The sequence below is a fragment of the Neovison vison genome, chromosome 8, assembly GCF_020171115.1.
Source record: "Neovison vison isolate M4711 chromosome 8, ASM_NN_V1, whole genome shotgun sequence".
NCBI lineage: Eukaryota > Metazoa > Chordata > Mammalia > Carnivora > Mustelidae > Neogale > Neogale vison.
This window is the reverse complement of record NC_058098.1, coordinates 94,478,353-94,496,808: the sequence shown is the minus strand read 5'-3', so window position 1 is coordinate 94,496,808 and position 18,456 is coordinate 94,478,353. Positions and strand designations below refer to the sequence as shown.

Here is an 18,456-nt window from a genome sequence, read left to right as displayed (position 1 = left end):
CCATTGAGTTCCTAAAACATACCTCACATCTTCTGTTCATCTGTTGTCTTGTCCAAAGCCTGAAGCAGTCAACAGATGCAAGAACAAGTGGGTCCGATTTTCCACAAGAGTAACAAGACAATTCAGTGGGAGAAGAGAATAATCTTTCCAACTAATGGTGGGACAACTGGATATGCACATGCCAAAGAATGATACTGAATCCTTCCTTACACCACACACCAAAATTAACTCAAAATCAATCACAGGCCTAATGTAAGAGCCCAAACTATGGAACTCTTAGAAGAAAATGTAGGCACAAACTTTTGTCACCTTGCGTTGTTCAAAATTTTCTTAGACATGCCACCAAAAGCACAAGTGACTAAACTAGACCTTGTCAAAATTACAAACTTTTGTGCGTCAAAGCACACTATCAAAATACACCCCACAGAATGGAAGAAAATATTTATAAATCATGTCTCTGATAAAAGCTTGTATCCAGAATATCTAAAGTCTCATACAACTCAACAATAAAAAGCCAAAGAACCTAACTGAAAAATGGACAAAGGAGTTTGTCTGTTGAATTGAAGAGGTATTTTTCCAAAGAAGGAATACAAATGACCAGTAAGAACATGAAAGGATGCTCAACATCATTACAGCCATCAGGGAATGTAAATCAAAATCATGATGGGATACTAAGATGGCCATAATCAGAATGACAGCAAGTGTTGGCAAGGACCTGGGGAGACTGGAGCTCTCATATATTGCTCCAGAGAATGTAAAATGGTGCAGCCATTTCAGAAAAGTTTAGCAGTTCCTCCAAAAATTAAACATGGAGTTACCATTGGACCCAGTGATTCCATTCCTTGGTATATACCCAAGAAAAATTAAAATCTAAAAACTCATATGTGAATTTTCATAGCATTATTCACAATAGCCAGAAAGTAGAATCCAAGTCTATCAGTAGATGAATGAGTGAACAAAATGTGGTATGGCCATACAATGAAACATTTAGTTATAAAAAAGAAATGATGTACTGATGTATGGTACAACATGGCTGAACCCTGAAACCCTTATAAGTGAAAGAAACCATTCCCAAGAGGCCACATCTTACGTGATTCCATTTATATGAAATGTCCAGAAAGGCAAATCTAGATTGAGACAAAAGTAGCCTGGTGGCTGCCCATGGGGAGTGACCGCTAGTTGGCTGGGGATTTTTCTTGGGGTGCTGAAGACATTCTGGAATTGACTGTGGTCATGGTTGCACAACCCTATGGACTATACTAAAAACCATTGAACTGTACACTTTAATTAGGGGAAGTGTATGGTACATGAATTATATCTCAATAAAGCTGTTGAAAATTTAAGGCAAAGAAACGCTGTGTTTCTATTTCGCAATGGCACGCATTTGTCAGAAGCCAAGCTCATACTCGCGTTCCCAAGCATAAAGGAAAACGCAGGTTTCTGTCTTCCAGGACACTGCTGCCTGAGCCTATTCATTTTCCTGTGTGCTTGCACAACTGTCGAGGGCTCAGTGCAGGAAATCCACTTCCGGGGAATCAGGGACCTGCAGGCTTCTTGCAATGGAGCACTTCAAGTCTATAGAGCCGTGTGTTTTTCTCCCTTAATAATGAGTGTCCTTGGAGCTTCAAGTGCAGCACGAAAGGATTCTCCTTCCAGCAGTCACTCCGTTGAGAGCCTATGTCACCCAGTGGGTACAATACTTTGGAAAGGCCAGCATGCCGGGATGACCGAGCCCTAAATGTGAGATGCTGGACTATGGGGCTCCAGATTTGTTTTCTCCCTTTCTTTCTCCCCTTTGGTCCAGGATCTTCAGCTCTAGCACAAAGGTCTGAGTGCCCCGTGGCCCCCTAATAAGTGTGCTGGATGGGAAGAGAGAAAAGAACATCCTAGAGTTTGGATTCCATCCCTAGTTCTGGGGCTCACACAGAGTGTCCACCCTCTCCTGAGCTACCGTACTTCCCTTTCATGCCCAGGGTAGGGCTTGGTTGGGAATCCTGGGAACAATCCCTGCCCCAGGCATGTCAGGGAATAAGCAGACATAAATTAGTCTGGGTGGCAAAGGATTCAAGAGGAAAAGCTCTGACTGTCCTCAGGTGAAAATGGCTCATCTAGAGGGGAATTCAGAGTAGGGACCAAAAGAAAAACCAACAACCGGATTAGCAAAAGAAGCAAAACTTCCATTTTATTTTAGAAGTCCTTGAGATATAAAAGACGGGAATTGCAAAGTCAAAGGCTAACACTAACCAGGGACCCGAGGGTCAGAGGACTCTAGGGGTAAAAGGAGATGGCAAGGTACAGGACTTAGGATTTTTCCAGCTTTAGAAAATCAGAAAGCCCAGGTCATGGCCAGAACATCCCAGTACTGGTTACAGATTCTTTACAAAGGTGTTTACCTGTGGGAAAGAGAAAAACCAAAAGTTAAATTTCACATTTTCAGCAGACTCTACATTAGTCCACCCACACTGGTACGAGGTGTTGTAAATTAGGAAAAATTGGAAAGGGGAGGAAATGGAACTTGCACAGGGTCATGTAGTGGAAGTGGCTGAGCTGGAAAGAGAATCCAGAAATTGCATTTCCCCAGTCCAAAAATACGTTTGAGGAGGAAGTTAGGGAGCAAGTCTATTATTTAACAATTATTAGCCCCAAATGCTTTAGAGAATAGGGACTGTATTTGTAACTTGTACAAGGCCTTGTAGGCTTTAGAGTGTGAAATGCAATTTGAAGCACAAGGCCCATTACACTGAAGTATGAAGCGAAGATTAAAGTGCAATAAAGGAAAATCACTAGAAGCAGGAGTTAAGGTCCTCCTCCACCTTTTTCATGAGTTCCTCTTGTTTGGTTACTTCTTCAGAAAAATCTTCATTGACATCCAACACCAGCACTGGAATGTTCAGCAGAGCCTCAAAGTGGAGCCTGTAAGAAGCATGAACAGAAAAAAGAAAGCTGGGGCGCCTGGGTGGCTCAGTGGGTTAAAGCCTCTGCCTTCGGCTCAGGTCATGGTCTCAGGGTCCTGGGATTGAGCCCCGTATTGGGCTTTCTGCTCAGCAGGGAGCCTGCTTCCTCTTCTCTCTCCGCCTGCCTCTCTGCCTACTTGTGATCTCTGTCTGTGAAATAAATAAATAAAATCTATAAAAAAAAAAAAAGATAAAACAAAGCTGACCCTTCACATACTCACCATGTCTTAATAATCCACAGAACAGACCTAAAGTCACAAGGCTTCACAATGGAACCGCATGTAAATTACAATTAAAAAAAAAAAGAATTTAATAAAGTTGGCTACAAAGAGGAAGGCTGAAATTTCTCAATTTAGTCTTGAGATGGATACTGAAGGTCAGAGCCCCAAACATTTCAAGTGGACTACATACCAAGCCTGGAGGGAGGAAAGTCCAAAACTAGGACTGTCAGCTTATTAAAATGGAAAATTTCTCTGAAGTTTTTCAGCCCTTAACCCTGTGTCAACTCTATCACCATCATTACAATGTTCAATCTAGGGAAATGTTAAAAAACAAAAAATCTGGAGAAACAGAATCTAATAAAATGCCTCTTAAAATATACAGATTATAGCTAATCCTGAGCTTCTCAGATTTCTAACCACTTGGTCCATCCTGAACCTTCTCAGGGGGCTGCTTGTTGAACTTGTGTTTGAGCACCTGGCTGTAGGAAGGCAGGTGTCTGTGTGGTGCTGTCTTCTCCACTTACTCAGTTGTCTTGTGAACAAGCCAGGCTTCGTGCTGACCATGAAGCTGCTCCAGATACGCCAGCTCAACTCCCTTCTCCTCTTTCCTGGCCCTCTGGTGGAGTCTCTTCAAACAAACCTACAAGACAACCCCCAGGCCATGCTGAGCTCACGCGTTATCGTGGCTGTGAGGATGTGGTCTTCGGGGGTTCTAGGACCCACTCCTGATAACATCCAACCTGGGAATGATAAGCCCCGACCTTGCTTCTACTTTCTTGTTTCCTTATGATCACAGGTTAGTGGCAAACTTCATCCACCCCGGGGAGCTGTAATTACCCTGCTTTTTCCTCCTCCCAAGCCCATCCAGGAAGTCACTAAATCCCCTTTCATCTCTCTCACCTCTGCCTTCGTCAGGTCCTCATCACCTCTCACCTAGACCATGGCAGGAGTCCTCTGGCTCTCTGCTTTCTGGAGGAGGCGAAGTGCATGGGATTAGCACAGGCCTTAAGGTCAAAAAATCCACGATTCACTTCCTGTCTTCACCATGTACGAGTGGTGCAATCTTTATGGGCTTTTCTTTCCTGCCCTCCACTCACCCTGGGGGATGCCGTGAGGACTCATCAAGGTTAAGGTGTGTCAAGATCCTGGCCATTGCTGCTCTCTCCTCCCAGTGAGCTGCCTCCACCTGCCCTTCCATAGTTACACAAGAGAAGGCAGAACCCTCCTTGCTGCAAACACCTCCCAGGCTCCCTACTGCCTAGAGCCATAAAGCCCCAGGTTCAAGGAAGTATGAGGAGCATCACAGTTACAAAATGGTAAGTTATCTGAAAGATGTCTTAACCTGTCACTCACTGACTCTGGAGCAGAAGGCAAACTTTGTATAGGTCAAAGATAAAGAAGTAAAAAAAAAAAAAAAAAAAAAAAAGTGAGGCTTAAGACTAACTCTCCTTCCTTCCTGCTTTCCAGAGTGGGCATCATTCCATTCTGCCTTCAGCTGGCAGAAAAGTCTAAAGCACACTGGCTCAGAGAATGTCATCTTCTCCTTTACCTGTCACACAAAGCCATCCGGGATTCTGGCCACTGCTCTGACCCCTCCACCTTCAACTTCCTTAGTACCTCTCTGGACTAAGCCAGATGGGACCCAAGGGACAGACCAAGCTCTTTCCCACCTTGAGACTTCTGCTCCCAATGTTCATTTTGCTTGATTGCTTCCCTTCCTCTCCCTGCCTGGCAAACATTTCATCATTCAATGTCATCTGTCCTAGGAAGAAGAGCTGGATTGACTCACTGAGCTAGGACCACCCTCATTCGAATGCTTGAAAAACTTCATTCCCAATGTAAACTTCAGCCCCAAATGAAGTGCACGGTATTCCCGAAGATGCAGAGTCCGTGCTGTGCATCCCACCTTTCCTCTAAGGAGACAAAAATCATGTAAACAAATTTCATTTATGAGCTTATGTCCAGCTTCTCAGATTGATTAATGGGGACAGATCTAACAGGTTAATACTTTTAGCACTTATTCCTTTTCACCAGCCTTTCCCCCTAATCAATTATCATCCCCAACTTAGATGAAGTCCTTGTCCTTGGGATTTTATAATTTAGTTAGATAGGGCGCCTGGGTGGGTCAGTGGGTTAAGCCTCCTCTGCCTTCAGCTCCAGTCATGATCTCGGGGTCCTGGGACCGAGCCCCGCATTGGGCTCTCTGCTCAGCACGGAGCCTGCTTCCCCCCTCTCTGCCTACCTCTCTGCCTCCATGTGATCCCTCTCAGTCAAATAAACAAATAAAATCTTAAAAAAAAATTTAGTTAGATAATAAATAAAACAATATGTAAAACAGCGAATCAAGCGCTAAACTGTGAGGTCTGGACCTTCAGGGGAGCAGTGCAGATAAGGAAGGGAGCCACCGGGCTCCAACAGTCAGAAAGGCACTCCCGGAGGGGAGGAGCTCCCCCTTTATCTCTGGTACCGGCTCCCCAGCACCTTAGTGGCACGTCCAGGGCCGCAGGAGACAGAGGGAGGCGTGCACAGGGGCACAGAGGCGAGGGCCACAACCTGTGTTGTTCAGGCCCGAGCGCTAGCCAGGCTGGCAGAGCCCGAGCTCAGGACATACCTGCTGCCTTCATTCGTGGTTTGCTCTGATCCTGACCCCCCAGCTCCATCCACCTTTGTCTCCTGCCTTCATCTTTTCCTTTTCTACTTTCCTTCACCATCAACCTGCTTTTTCTTCCCTCTCTGTCCCCACACCCCACTCTTACGGCTGATGGCTTCAAAACATTTCCCGTTGTTTGCCTCCCTTCCCCACCACACAGCCCTCCAGCCCAACTTCTAGCGGTCCAGCTGTCAAGCCCTGCAACCGACAGTGACTTTCTGTATGCCTGCAGAAACAGTCCACGCGTATATACCTTACCCCAACCTTTTAAAAAAACATAATATTTGTAAAAGGTGTCCCACCATACTCTCTGTGCCAGCTTTTCTTCACCTAACAATGTCTTAGAGACTGTTATGTTAGTATGGTGTTTTCCCATTTTCACAGCTTCGGAGCTTTCCAGCGTAGGGCCAGAGCATAATACAATCAGCCCCTCCGGATGACCACCTGGGCTACGTCCAATGACCCGCTATTACAGACAGTGCTGGTTGGCACAGGAGCCACTTTGCCTGTGTGGGAGCGTATTTACGGAGTAAATTCCAAGGAGCATGATTAATAGGTAAGCTCCTATTTTGAGCATTTGGCATAATGCTTGTTTTACTGGTACAGCTACAACAAATTCTTTTTTACCAAGTCCTGTGCAAGTAGTGCTCTGGTCCTGTGTCTGCTATCGGTCGTCATGGGGAGGGTACACCTGAACATGACTAAGAAAGGCAGTGGGCTATGAACGGCAAGGGGGGGGCCCCTCCTGCTGACCTGCCCCCTTCACCAACCACCCAGGAGAAAGGACTGCGGGGACGGCAACTGTGACTCTGCTGGTGGGTCTCGCCACTGTGTTTCCCAGGCCCAAACCCAGATGCCACTTGGGCCAGACATCCCCACAGGCCATCTCCACGCCGCCAACAGTCCCCAGCAAGGCCCGGCTGGCTGCATTCTCTTCGCGACTCCACAGGGCTGGGTGGGGACACTGAGGCCAACATCTCTCTTTTGACTGATTTTTTTTATGTTGGTCTGCTTGCCTTTTAGAGCTTAGGGAAGAGCAGGTAGAAAAGAGCAAAATGCCCTCTCACAAGCTCTAAACTCAGTATTTCCCAGGGCTCTGTACTAGAGTACAGGGCAATTTTCACACAGAGATGTGGTTCACTTCTGTTCTGCTCTTCCCTTGGATACCGTCACCTCTGAATCTCACAGAAGGGGTCGGGTTGGCTCTGGGGAAGCATTCCTGGGTCTTGGCTCTACAACCATTGGAAGAGCATCAAAATCCCCATCCAGTCAAAGCTTTTTTGCTTTTTCTACCTTTAAGCTGCAAAAACCCCTCAAACCCCCTTAGTCTCCCCCAGCTAAAAGACCTCGGTTAGTCTCTGCGTGAAGATGTATCAGTCACACCCTCATCATCACTGTCCCCTTCTCAGAGTCATTCCAAGTGCACAAAGAAGTAAGGAAGACTTTCTTGCTGGCCTTCTCCTCTCCCACTCCTGCAAGTCCACGTGTTGGGCTCCCCACTATCTTTTGACCCTGCTCAGTCTGCTCTCTGGCCTGCTCCGTCTACAAGGCTCAGTCTTGTCTCTAGAAAGCATAGCCTCTGGTCAGAAGGAGCTTTCCTCCTGAGATTATGCTGTACACCTGACCTGACATGTGACCACCCATTACATATGTCTCAAAAGCTGAGATCAACACACCTCTCGAAAAATACCTCCAGCCTTGATTCAGAATCCCACTCCAGAAGAACCCTTAGAGACCACTAGTCTGAGCCACTAAATCTGACAGACAAGGACACTTCCAGGCAAAAGGTTTCTAGGGGCTGTCCATGGTCACTGCCAGTCAGAGACTTTGGTGCTCCTCCTGCAACATCACCCTATAGTGTATAAGGCTGGCTCCAGGGTCCAAGTCAGAGAAGTCAGAGAACGTAACTTCTGCAGTCCATCTTGACTTACCAGCGGCACCCTCAAGGTTCAAAAGGCAGCTACAAATTAGGCTAATATCAGGCAACCATCAAGACCATTAGACTCCAAGGACCCAGCTGGAGGAAAGGGAAAGCCAAGACAGTTGGCTACAGGTGACCTGGCCAGAGGAGCCAATGTGCAAACCCTGGCCAGGAAAGACAATGCCCGATGTTCTCTACGTTGTTGTTACATCGAGAGGGCCCCTTTCTGTCAGTCATCTGCTTTAGCCCTCTGCTGCAGAAAGCCTGTGGGAAATAGGGTGCTCGATGCCAGAACAGGAGGGTGTGACCCACACTGCTCTCCATGCTCCACATAATATCTGCTCCAATTTCTCCAACCAGAAAATCGGGTGTTGGAGAGCATCATCTCTTAGGTTTCCTACAGCACTGAGGATTAAGGCTTGACATTCCACATTACCTGGGGAGTAGCCTGGAGGTAGATGAAGCCATGTAATCTGAGCTGGCTGGCAAACTCCTGCAGGAGAAAAGAATGCCAATCTTGATAGATATGCCATTCGATGTCACTGAGGGAACCATTTTCAAAAAGATTCTTCGCAAAGATATACCTGGTTGGAAATACAGGTGGGATCAGGGGAGGCGATCAGAACGGGAAAGGGAATGAAAGGTAAAAGGGAGAGAAGCAGAAAAATCAATAACCAACTTGTTTCATGACTGTGCAAGCCATTTAAACTTTCTGGCTCATCAATCTTTAAGAAATCTGAATTTTTAGGGGCGCCTGGGTGGCTCAGTGGGTTAAGCCGCTGCCTTGGGCTCAGGTCATGATCTCAGGGTCCTGGGATCGAGTCCCGCATCGGGCTTTCTGCTCAGTGGGGAGCCTGCTTCCTCCTCTCTCTCTCTGCCTGCCTCTCTCTGCCTACTTGTGATCTCTCTCTGCCAAATAAATAAATAAAATCTTAAAAAAAAAAAAAAAGAAATCTGAATTTTTAGCCTGTATCTCCTTCCTTGTTCAGCAGTAAGATGGGAAATAGCCATGTCGACTTTAGAAGCCCAAACCATAGCTCTCCAACTGGATTAATCCACTGGAGGAAGAGGAGCAGTGGAAAAGACGACCAGTGGTTGCCAGCGATTCTCCCTGCTGGAGGCCACGCGGGACATACAGCTACGGTGCACACAAACTCACACTTTTGCAGCCAGCCCCCAAACCAACAAAGCCTCTAGGGCTTATGAGGCCTTCTGAGCCTCCAGGCAGCTGAGCCATCCTCTTGTGTGGATAATAAGTGGAGAAGGAAATGTAGAGAGGTGGTGTCCCCTACAGAGCTGGGGACGCATTTCTTCTTCACAGCAGTGTTTCCCAGAAAGCAGACCCTCCCCAAAGCACACAGGAGCCCTGACTTGCTTCCTCTGCTACTGAGCTTCTAGTCCAGGTACAAGAAAGCTAGATCTAAAAATCAAACGAGCTTGCCCCTTGCTTACTTCCACAACTAAAGGAGCATCTGGTAAATAGGAAATCAGAGCTAACAAGAAACCACTGCTTCAGAAGGGTCAACTCTGCTTTCAAACCTCAGGCATCTTGATACAAAACACAATTTATACCCTAAACAATGAACACTAGTTTCTAAGGCAACGCTTAGCAACTGGCCACTTCTGGGAAAATGAAATTCAGAATCCTTGTATACGAATGGTCCAGGAAAGTATACACCACAAGGCTGCAAGTGTTGCGAGGAAGAGAATGGGCAAGTAGCGTCGCGGTCCCGAGTGTGAGCCTGGCCCCCAAATTCACAAACTGGGTTGCTGTGGGCAAGTCCTCAAACTCCCTCAGCCCATTTCTTCCTCTGTGCAAAGAGATGATGGGAGAACCGGACTCACAGCACTGTGGTGATGACTGCAGGGAGCACTCAAGAGGTGCCTGCAGGAGTGACTAGGCGCAGAGGAGTCGAACATCTTTGCTATTATACCTACTTCTTTGCTGGGCTGTGAAGAAATTAACCTAGGGGCTCCCTAAGTCAACTTTCTCAGTCTGGGATGGTTTAGCTATAGCCTAGCTGAAGGCAACAAAGAATGATGACATCTGTAACTCAACTTCTGAAAAATAGTTTCAGCTTCTTCACAGGCAACTTAGAAGTTAAAATCCCACAAAGAGCAATGATGTATCTGTTAAGAAGCCCTTTAAGAGGGGCCCTCCTCTTTCTTGGGGATGAGCACCTCTCTTTCTCCACAGCTAGTGGTGACCAGTGGAGGGGGGGAAGACCTCTGGGGTGTACAGGACCAGGGAAGGGAACCACTGCAGTCTGCGGGCAGGTGCCGCACAGAAGGAGCATCAGAACCCAAGCAGCAGGGTCCCCGTTCTAAAACCACACACTATTGTTTAACTCCAAGAGAAAAGATTTAGATTTCTTCTTCCTAGCCATCCACTCTCCTGAACAACTTGTGTTCCTCCTTTGGGACACACATCACACACGTGAGCATGTATGCTGTCTCAGAGTCCCCATTACACTAAGGTAGCCCTAAAGGCAGGGACTGGGTCTGCCTTGCTCACTGCTGCAGCCCCAGGGTCTAGCCCAGTGCCTGAACATATGGGGATTTAGTAAGTCTGTGCCGAGCAAAGGAAAGAATGAATGAATTTTTTAAAGAAGGCAAAAGGTCTAAATTACTATCACAATTAGAATATATAATGGATTGTCCTTTCTATCTCAAAAATGCCCCCTCTGAAGAAAATATTCAGAATGTGCAGGTGCCTATAGCAAAAATCAATTCCCATCTCTTCCTTTACAAGAAAACGTTAAGATCTTGTAACTTCTCAACGAAGTATTTCTTTTTCTGAGGGGTCTTTCACATGCCTACTTCACTAAATGGCTAAATCAAAAAACCCATGGTGAATTGTTTCCAGGTAACCAGGACGGTTATATGTAATTCATCTTCCTAGTCTAAGAGGCATGGCCTGGGAAACAGGAGAGAAAAACATGCAGTAGTGTACCCAACAACTGTAAAAGAACCTACATCTATAGCTCAACTACTTACAATTCACATATTTAGCTTTTATAAAGAGTAAACTCTCGGGGCACCTCCTGGGTGGCTCAGTGGGTTAAAGCCTCTGCCTTCAGCTCAGGTCACGATCCCAGGGTCCTGGGATTGAGCCCCACATCAGGCTCTCTGCTCAACAAGGAGCCTGCTTCCCCTTCTCTCTGCCTGCCTCTCGGCCCACCTGTGATCTCTCTGTCAAATAAATAAAATCTTAAAAAAAAAAAAAAAAAAAGTAAACTCTCTCTTAGGGTAGAGAAGGAATATGTAGCCCACAGGACTTGTTCTATGTATCTTGCTTGGTTTTGAGATAATGTTAGAAAAAATTTATATGACACTTCCAAGTAAGTGTACCCTTTTTTCCCTCTAGGAGGATTTATGGGAACACTAAGAAGTAGAACTAGTTTGTCTAATTTGGAAGTAAATGGGTAACCAACTTAGCAACTTCAGAAGTAAACGGGCAATGAAAAAGTACAATTATCAATAACCACAGGGGAGCAAGAAAGGAAAACATGCAGCGCTGAGCATGGGGCTTATGACCAGTGAAGGGCTCGGAGTCTTACCTGTCACTGTACACAGACCTCTCGAAGATCTGTACTGCCTTCTTGGCCTGTAACAGTTTCTCAGGAAAGGGCTCCAGCTGTACTTTCAGGCGGCTCATAAAAGAAAACGTCTGGAATGTGTAGGACCATCGTGCTGGCTCCTGGTACATCATATCCAGCAAGTTTCCAAGACTCTGGGCAGTGAAGGCCTAGAGGGAAATTAGAAAAGAGGAGAATTTTCTAGAAGGTTTATTTACCTCATGGTGTTTACTCCCCACCGCCATGGTCTAATGATCAGTGAGGGAAGCAATAACAAAAGTTTCCTTCTCCTAAAAAGATAAAATCCTATCCCCCAGTTGAGTCAAAGCTATTTCATCGAGGAAGAGATTTCCTACGCGATAAAACAAGAGTTTGAGAGGAGAGGACATGCCACCTTCAACATACCAGAGAAGAGCAGAGGAAGAACCACCAAACAATCAGCACATTCACTGACTGGTTTGTGGAGTCTGTCTGACCAGGAGCTAACCAATAACCACCTAAGACTACTTGGAATCGAATCTTCCCATTGTAACACTATGTGGCCTGTCTTTTGAACTTCCATCTGTGGCTATTTCTTTACAAAACTTCAACCCAGACAAGAAAGAAATGGATTATTTGAAAACCCAACTAACCAAACAAAACAGAATTTTCTCTCTCACACATAGAAGGGATTAAAACAAACGCAACCTTCCTCCTCCATTCTGGAGACGTTATGAAAAGTATTTGAAGACCCACTTCCTCAGCATATGCAGGCGGGAACATGCGTGAGATACTTGGGAGCCCTGGACTCTGCCACTGACCCAGCACAAAAATGAATTCATTCACCTCCATTAACTGAAGGCCCCTGTGGATGAGGCGCTACACAGGCTCAAGGCTGTAAAGGGTAGAGAAAACAAAACTAAGATTTATTTTCCATGTTCATTGTGCTGTTATGTCATTTAATCTTCAAAACAGCTTCATGAAGAGGGCACTGCTGTCACGCTCATTTTCTTGAGAGGGTCAAATACACTCAGGAAGGTTAAGTAACTTGTCCAAGGTTTCAAGGTGAGTAAGTGCAGAACAGGGACTCAAACCTGGCTTCCTCTAACTTCATTCTAATGCTTCTCCATATAAAGACAAGCTGGGAAGTAATGACACATGAAATTCCCATAGACAGAAACGGGGACTAAGAGCACCTTTGGGGTGGAAAAAAAAGATAGAGGAGGGGAAACAGGTTAGATAACCACAAGTGGTCCAGTTTGCCTAAGTATCAACCACAGATTCCGAAAAAGGATTCCAGCCCTTTGAAAGGCTTCACTGGGAGCAACGCAGGGAGAGCAGAACGGATCACAGCATGTTCTCCCTCCTTCCAATCCTCTAACCCACAAACACAGACCAGCAGTCTCACAAATAACTGGTGGTTAAGAGTTGGAAGTAGAGGCAGGTGGACAAACCTGAATCCATAGGAGTCTCTGATGGCATCACTAGAGATAGCAGAGTGCCCGTGGGGTGCAGCATGGTTAGAGACTGCATGGAAGCCCAGTGAAGAGAGTGAGGGGCTATGTGTACAGATGTACTAGGTTGACTGGGTGGGAGCTATTCCATCAGTGGCCTCTGAGCTACCCAAGGGAGACTGTTCTGGAACAAAAAACTGTACAGGGACTACACAATTTCTGAAAGCACCCATCTCAGCTACAGAACAAATGTATACATCCCTTCAAATACATAAGCAGAGAGAGGGACAATGACTGGATATAGTAATATTCAGCAATTCAAAGGGAGAAAACCAATGCCTCTGCTCAGGACAAGCAGCCCCTTAAGAGACAGAGCTGTTGCCAGAAACAAAAAAAACAAAACAAAACAGAAAAATCTCAATGAGATTCAAGAGACTGCTACATTGATAAGAACAGGCTGTCATAAAAACAGGAATAATATGAAAAAAACATTCTTAGAGGAGAAAAAATGCAATTGCCAAAACAAAACACCCTATGAAGACAGTAACTAGCAGACTGTATACTGCAGTAAACCTAATTAGTCAATGTCATACAGAACATCAGCTCAAGAAATTTTCCTTAAACTAAGAGAGGGGAAACCACCCAGAAAATTATGACACAAATGAAGACATACAGGTTAGAAGGAGGAGATCCAATGTACACTGTAGTATCATGCTATGTAGTATCATTGCATGTAGTACTATCATGCATGTAGTATCATTGCCTTTCTTTTTTTTCCTCTGGAAAGATGTATCAAGATGTAATGTCACTTGTGTTCCACCTCACAGTAATTAACATAATTTTCTATCAAACAACTTTCCAAACAAGAGCTAAAATGACCCACAACTCGACAGTACCCATAGCTCAGACAAAGCTACCTAAGGAAACAATTTTCCTTCTCATGAGATAAGAGTCCAATACAGAGAGGGGAAATACCATCCCCAACAAGAAATGAGCACAGGAAGACCATTACTCATGAGGGGTGTGTCTCCATCTCATCAAATTTCATCATCTCTGAGAATCACTGACAGAACCATGTAGTATCTCTAGGTATTCAAGAAAAAGTTTAAAACTAGAAGTTATACTAAGAAAGAATTGATCTGATAGAAAAGCTAAAACAAAAGAAAAAAATTAAAGAAAATCTCTGAGACACAAGACTTTCCACCAGAAAAATTCAGAGTACCAGAAAAGATTACATATATAGCTTTCATAAACACACACATGGGCACCCAAGAAACGCAAACTGGACGTATCCTGCCAAAATACTGACAATTCATAAAAACAAAACAAAAACCTAATGCTGGGGAAATCACATGAATTATTTATTAAAAAAAAAAAAAAAGATCAGAACTAGATAACACTTCCCTACAACAGAAACTACCTTTTACATTCCAGAGCAAAAGGAAGACTTTTTTAGACAAGCAATCACTGAAATTACACCACCCATATGCCCTTTTTGAAAAAAATCCTCTAAAATATACTTCAACCAACTGAAAAAATTAAGAAATGGGAAGATGTGGTAAGGGGAAAACAGTGGTCAGGGATCAACCAGTAGAACAGAGTTAAGTGTAAGCATGGGTGTAACTGAGAAACCATTACTTATGTGGCTGTGAAACGGAGTGCCACATTTCTATTGTTAAGAGAAAAATTTCACAAAGTAAAAACATTCTGGATCTACAAAATTTCAGATAATTTCAATATACCTGGCAAAGAAGGTAATAAAAAAGTAACAGAATTCTGTTTTGGCTTCTTTTCTCTGTAACAGATACTCCATTAACATTGAAAGATAGGTCTACACATGTGCATTTTTAATTTACATGTCTCCCCTGTTAGGATAAAAACAGTAAGTTTCCCATATGAATAAAGGGGAGAAAAATGAAAGAAAATATTAAATATAGCAAAATGGGGAAAAAAGGAGATGAAAGCACAAAATAAGGTGACAGAAATAAGTTGAGCATAATTATAATAAAAGAGAAAAATTTCCAGGAAAGGCAAACCCTAACATTGGGTAAAAACTAAAAATCCCATGAGAAAAATACCTAAAACAAGATGACATGTATTACTTAAGGATAAAGGGCAGCAAAATCCACCAAACAGATCCAAATAAAAAGAAAGCAGATGTGGCAAAATGCTATTTTGAAAAAGCATTAAATGCTACAAGAGGGTTTTTTTATACTAATAAACCAAAAAAGACTACACAAAGGAGTTGCGAACCTTTTAGCATGCAATAATAAATTTCTGAAATATAGAAATGTAAGGGCAGAGCCAATTAAAAATACAAGGAGAAATGGACAAAATAAAAGCACAAACCTTACCACACTTTTCTCAGAATTTAATATAAAAAGTAGACCCCAAAAATGAGAGCTTATTTTAAATTGTTATTATTAAGTCATTATTATTTTTCACATACCTGAAATTGATGTACATCTTACAATGTTTAAATTAAAAATTTTTAAAAGATTTTATTTATTTGACAGAGAGAAAAACAGCTGGAAAGGGAACACAAGCAGAGGGAATGGGAGAAGGAGAAGCAGGCTTCCCGCCAAGCAGGGAACCCGATGTAGGGCTTGAACCCAGGACCCTGGGATCATGACCTGAGCTGAAGGCAGAGGCCCAACGACTGAGTCACCCAGGCACCCCTTAAGTTAAACTTTAACAGACATTTTAATTATGCCTTAGAAGTATTATTAAATTGATTATGTGTCTTACAATCAGTGGCATCTTAGAATCTATAATATATGTCACATCAAACTCCATACCTTAGAGATAGTACATATTCTTCTCAAAAGTTCATGGCACATTTACCAAAATTGATCATATATAAAATTCAATCATACATAAGCCATGAAGAAGACCTCAGTAAGTTCCCCCAATTAGAAACTGCAAAAGCCATGTTGTCTAACCATAACAAAATAAACTTAAGAGTAAAAAAAACCTATACAAAATCTACCCAGAAAATGTAAAATACTTTAAAAATAATTCATTCTAGGGCAAAGAATAAATTAAAAAACTACAAAACAAATCAAAAACTGCAAGTACAGATTTGGTATTTCTTGTATGTCAAACTGAAATCTTGTATGTCAAACTCTAAAAGACAAGGCCAAAGCTTATTCCATGAAGAAAATTTTCAGCTGCAAATGCTTTTATTATTAACGAAAGAAAAAAAGAAAAGTACACAAACTAATCATTAAAAATACACAGAAGTTCTTAGAAAGAAATGAGTAAATTTAAAGTCCAAAATTAATGAATTAGAATGCAAGTCTCCACAAAATTAATAAAACCCATTAATTGGGTTTTATTAAATTTTTTTTATCAAATCTAGCCCTTCCCAAATATTAACACAAACAAGTAACATGAGACAAAAAACACAGTCATTCTGGATTGAAGCATAAAAAAATATAGGTACTACTTTTATACTATTAAATTTGAAAATCTCAATAGAAGGGAAATTTTCTAAGAAAACAAGGGTTATCAAAATTGATTCAAGAGGATAAAAAACAAAACAAAACAAAACCCACAAACCCTGAATAGCTGAGGAAGAAACAGCTGTCCACTAACTATTCCACCCAAAGAGCAGTGAATCCATACTATTTAAAAAAAAAATTTCTGGGAGGGGCGCCTGGGTGGGCTCAGTGGGTTAATGCCTCTGCCTTCGGCTCAGGTCATGATCCTAGGGTTCTGGGATCAAGCCTCACGTCGGGCTCTCTGCTCCGCAGGGAACCTGCTTTCTCCCCTCTCTCTGCCTACTTGTGATTTCTCTCTGTCAAAAAAAAAAAAAATTTCTGGGATGCCCGGGTGGCTCAGTTGGTTAAGCCACTGCCTTCAGCTCAGGTCACGATCCTGGAGTTCTGGGATCCCACATCAGGCTCCCAGCTCCTTGGGGAGTCTGCTTCTCCCTTCTCATGCTCTCTCTCCCTCTCTCAAATAAATAAATAAAATCTTTAAAAAAAAAATTCTATCCCTCCTTCAAAGAATAAATAATTCCTACACTAAAACAGTATAAAACTTCCCAATTCATTTTATAACCCCAATGGTAAAACCTGTCAAAAAATAGTAATACCAATTAAATATATAAATATACATGCAAAATTTCAATCAATCTATTAGCAAATTAATGGGCTAATGTAATGATTAGAAGGGTTCGTTCATTCTAGCATGTACAGATGGCACCATTATCAAATCTACTAATACTAAGAGATTAAAAAAAGAAAAACCCTGTGGTTATCTTACTAGATACTAAAAAGCTTTTGATGAAAATTCAATATCTGATCCCAAGGAAAAGAGTTCCTGTCCTAATAATTATAAGGGTACTTCCTCCACATGATCTATTGAAACAATTAACAATCACAAAACTTAACATTGATACATTAGAGGTAGTTTCATTAAAGACAGAACAAGTTAAGGCTGACTACCATCAGTGCTATTCAAGTTAGTATTGCTCTGGAATTTCTATCCAATAAAAGAAAACAAGAAAATAGAAGTGAAGTATAGCTATTGGAAAACTCTTACAAATGATAAGTATTTAGGGAAAACTATTATTTTCTGAAACCTTAAGCAAATAAAGCAAAAATAATAATAATAATAATATTACAAGACAAACACAACAATTAACTGCTTTCCTAAACAATTAACTGCTTTCCTTTAAAACAATAATAACCAGTTTGAAAAAGATGATGGGAAAACAGATCCCAGTCACCATAATAAGAATTAAATAACCACTCAGGAATAAAATAAAACAAAACTACTACTACAAAATGAAAATAATGACTTGGGGAAAATCAGCCTCCCATAACTTTTAAAGTCACATAAAGAGCAAAATAAAGCCATAAAAGCATGAGAAAGAAATGCAGGCGCATGTTTTTTATAATTTTGGATTGTGAGTCTTTCTAAGACATCAAAGGCAGTAATTATGAAGGAAAAGACAGATTTGACTACATAAAAACTTAAATGGGGGCGCCTGGGTGGCTCAGTGGGTTAAGCCGCTGCCTTCGGCTCAGGTCATGATCCCAGGGTCCTGGGATCGAGTCCCGCATCGGGCGCTCTGCTGAGCGGAGAGCCTGCTTTCCTCTCTCTCTCTCTCCCTCTCTCTCTCTGCCTGCCTCTCTGCCTATGTGTGATCTTTGTCTGTCAAATAAATAAATAAAACCTTAAAAAAAAAACTTAAATGTATTATACTGCAAAATACAGCATATATAGAGATAAAAGAAAAGTGACAAACTGGGGAAAGGATCAGCAATATGTGACAAAGAGTTAAGATACTTAACATACAATGAGTTTTTATAAAGCCATTAAAAAATTTGAAGATCGTTGGGGGGGGAGCAAGAGGTCTGAATAGGCAATTGACTAAAGAATACTAATAAATGGCTGATAAGTATAAAAAAGGTGTTGAATCCATTGGTAATCAAAGAAATGTAAAACAAAATAACGGCTTTCTTGCCCCTCATGTTAGCACAATGAAAAACAGCAATACCCAGTGTTGCCAAAAGTATGGGGAAAGTGGTACAACTTTTCTGAAGGAAAACTATGTAAACTATAGCAGGTGTCAACAATCAACAAGATGTGTAATTTTTGGACACTAAAATTCCAACCACAGATTTTCTTAAAATATAAAAGGACACAAAATTTAGCTCTTAACAAGAAAAAAGATGTAGCTACAAGGA

At 42.5% G+C, this 18,456-nt stretch overlaps 1 protein-coding gene across 3 annotated transcripts in view; it reads right to left on the bottom strand.

Moving 5' to 3' along the window:
- Positions 1 to 2,156: 2,156 nt before the first annotated feature.
- Positions 2,157 to 18,456, bottom strand: part of DGUOK (deoxyguanosine kinase) — a 29,079-nt gene continuing 12,779 nt past the window's right edge. For 2 of the 3 annotated variants that reach the window (XM_044261407.1, XM_044261408.1), the window contains 5 exons: positions 11,307 to 11,494; positions 8,183 to 8,330; positions 3,700 to 3,815; positions 2,814 to 2,913; positions 2,157 to 2,393 (listed from right to left, as the gene is read on the bottom strand). In XM_044261407.1, coding sequence (XP_044117342.1) covers positions 2,367 to 2,393; positions 2,814 to 2,913; positions 3,700 to 3,815; positions 8,183 to 8,330; positions 11,307 to 11,494 — 579 coding nt within the window. In that variant the 3' untranslated portion in view covers positions 2,157 to 2,366. Of the gene's footprint in view, positions 2,394 to 2,813; positions 2,914 to 3,699; positions 3,816 to 4,845; positions 4,933 to 8,182; positions 8,331 to 11,306; positions 11,495 to 18,456 lie in introns of all 3 variants that reach the window. The other variant, XM_044261409.1, reaches the window with a different exon arrangement.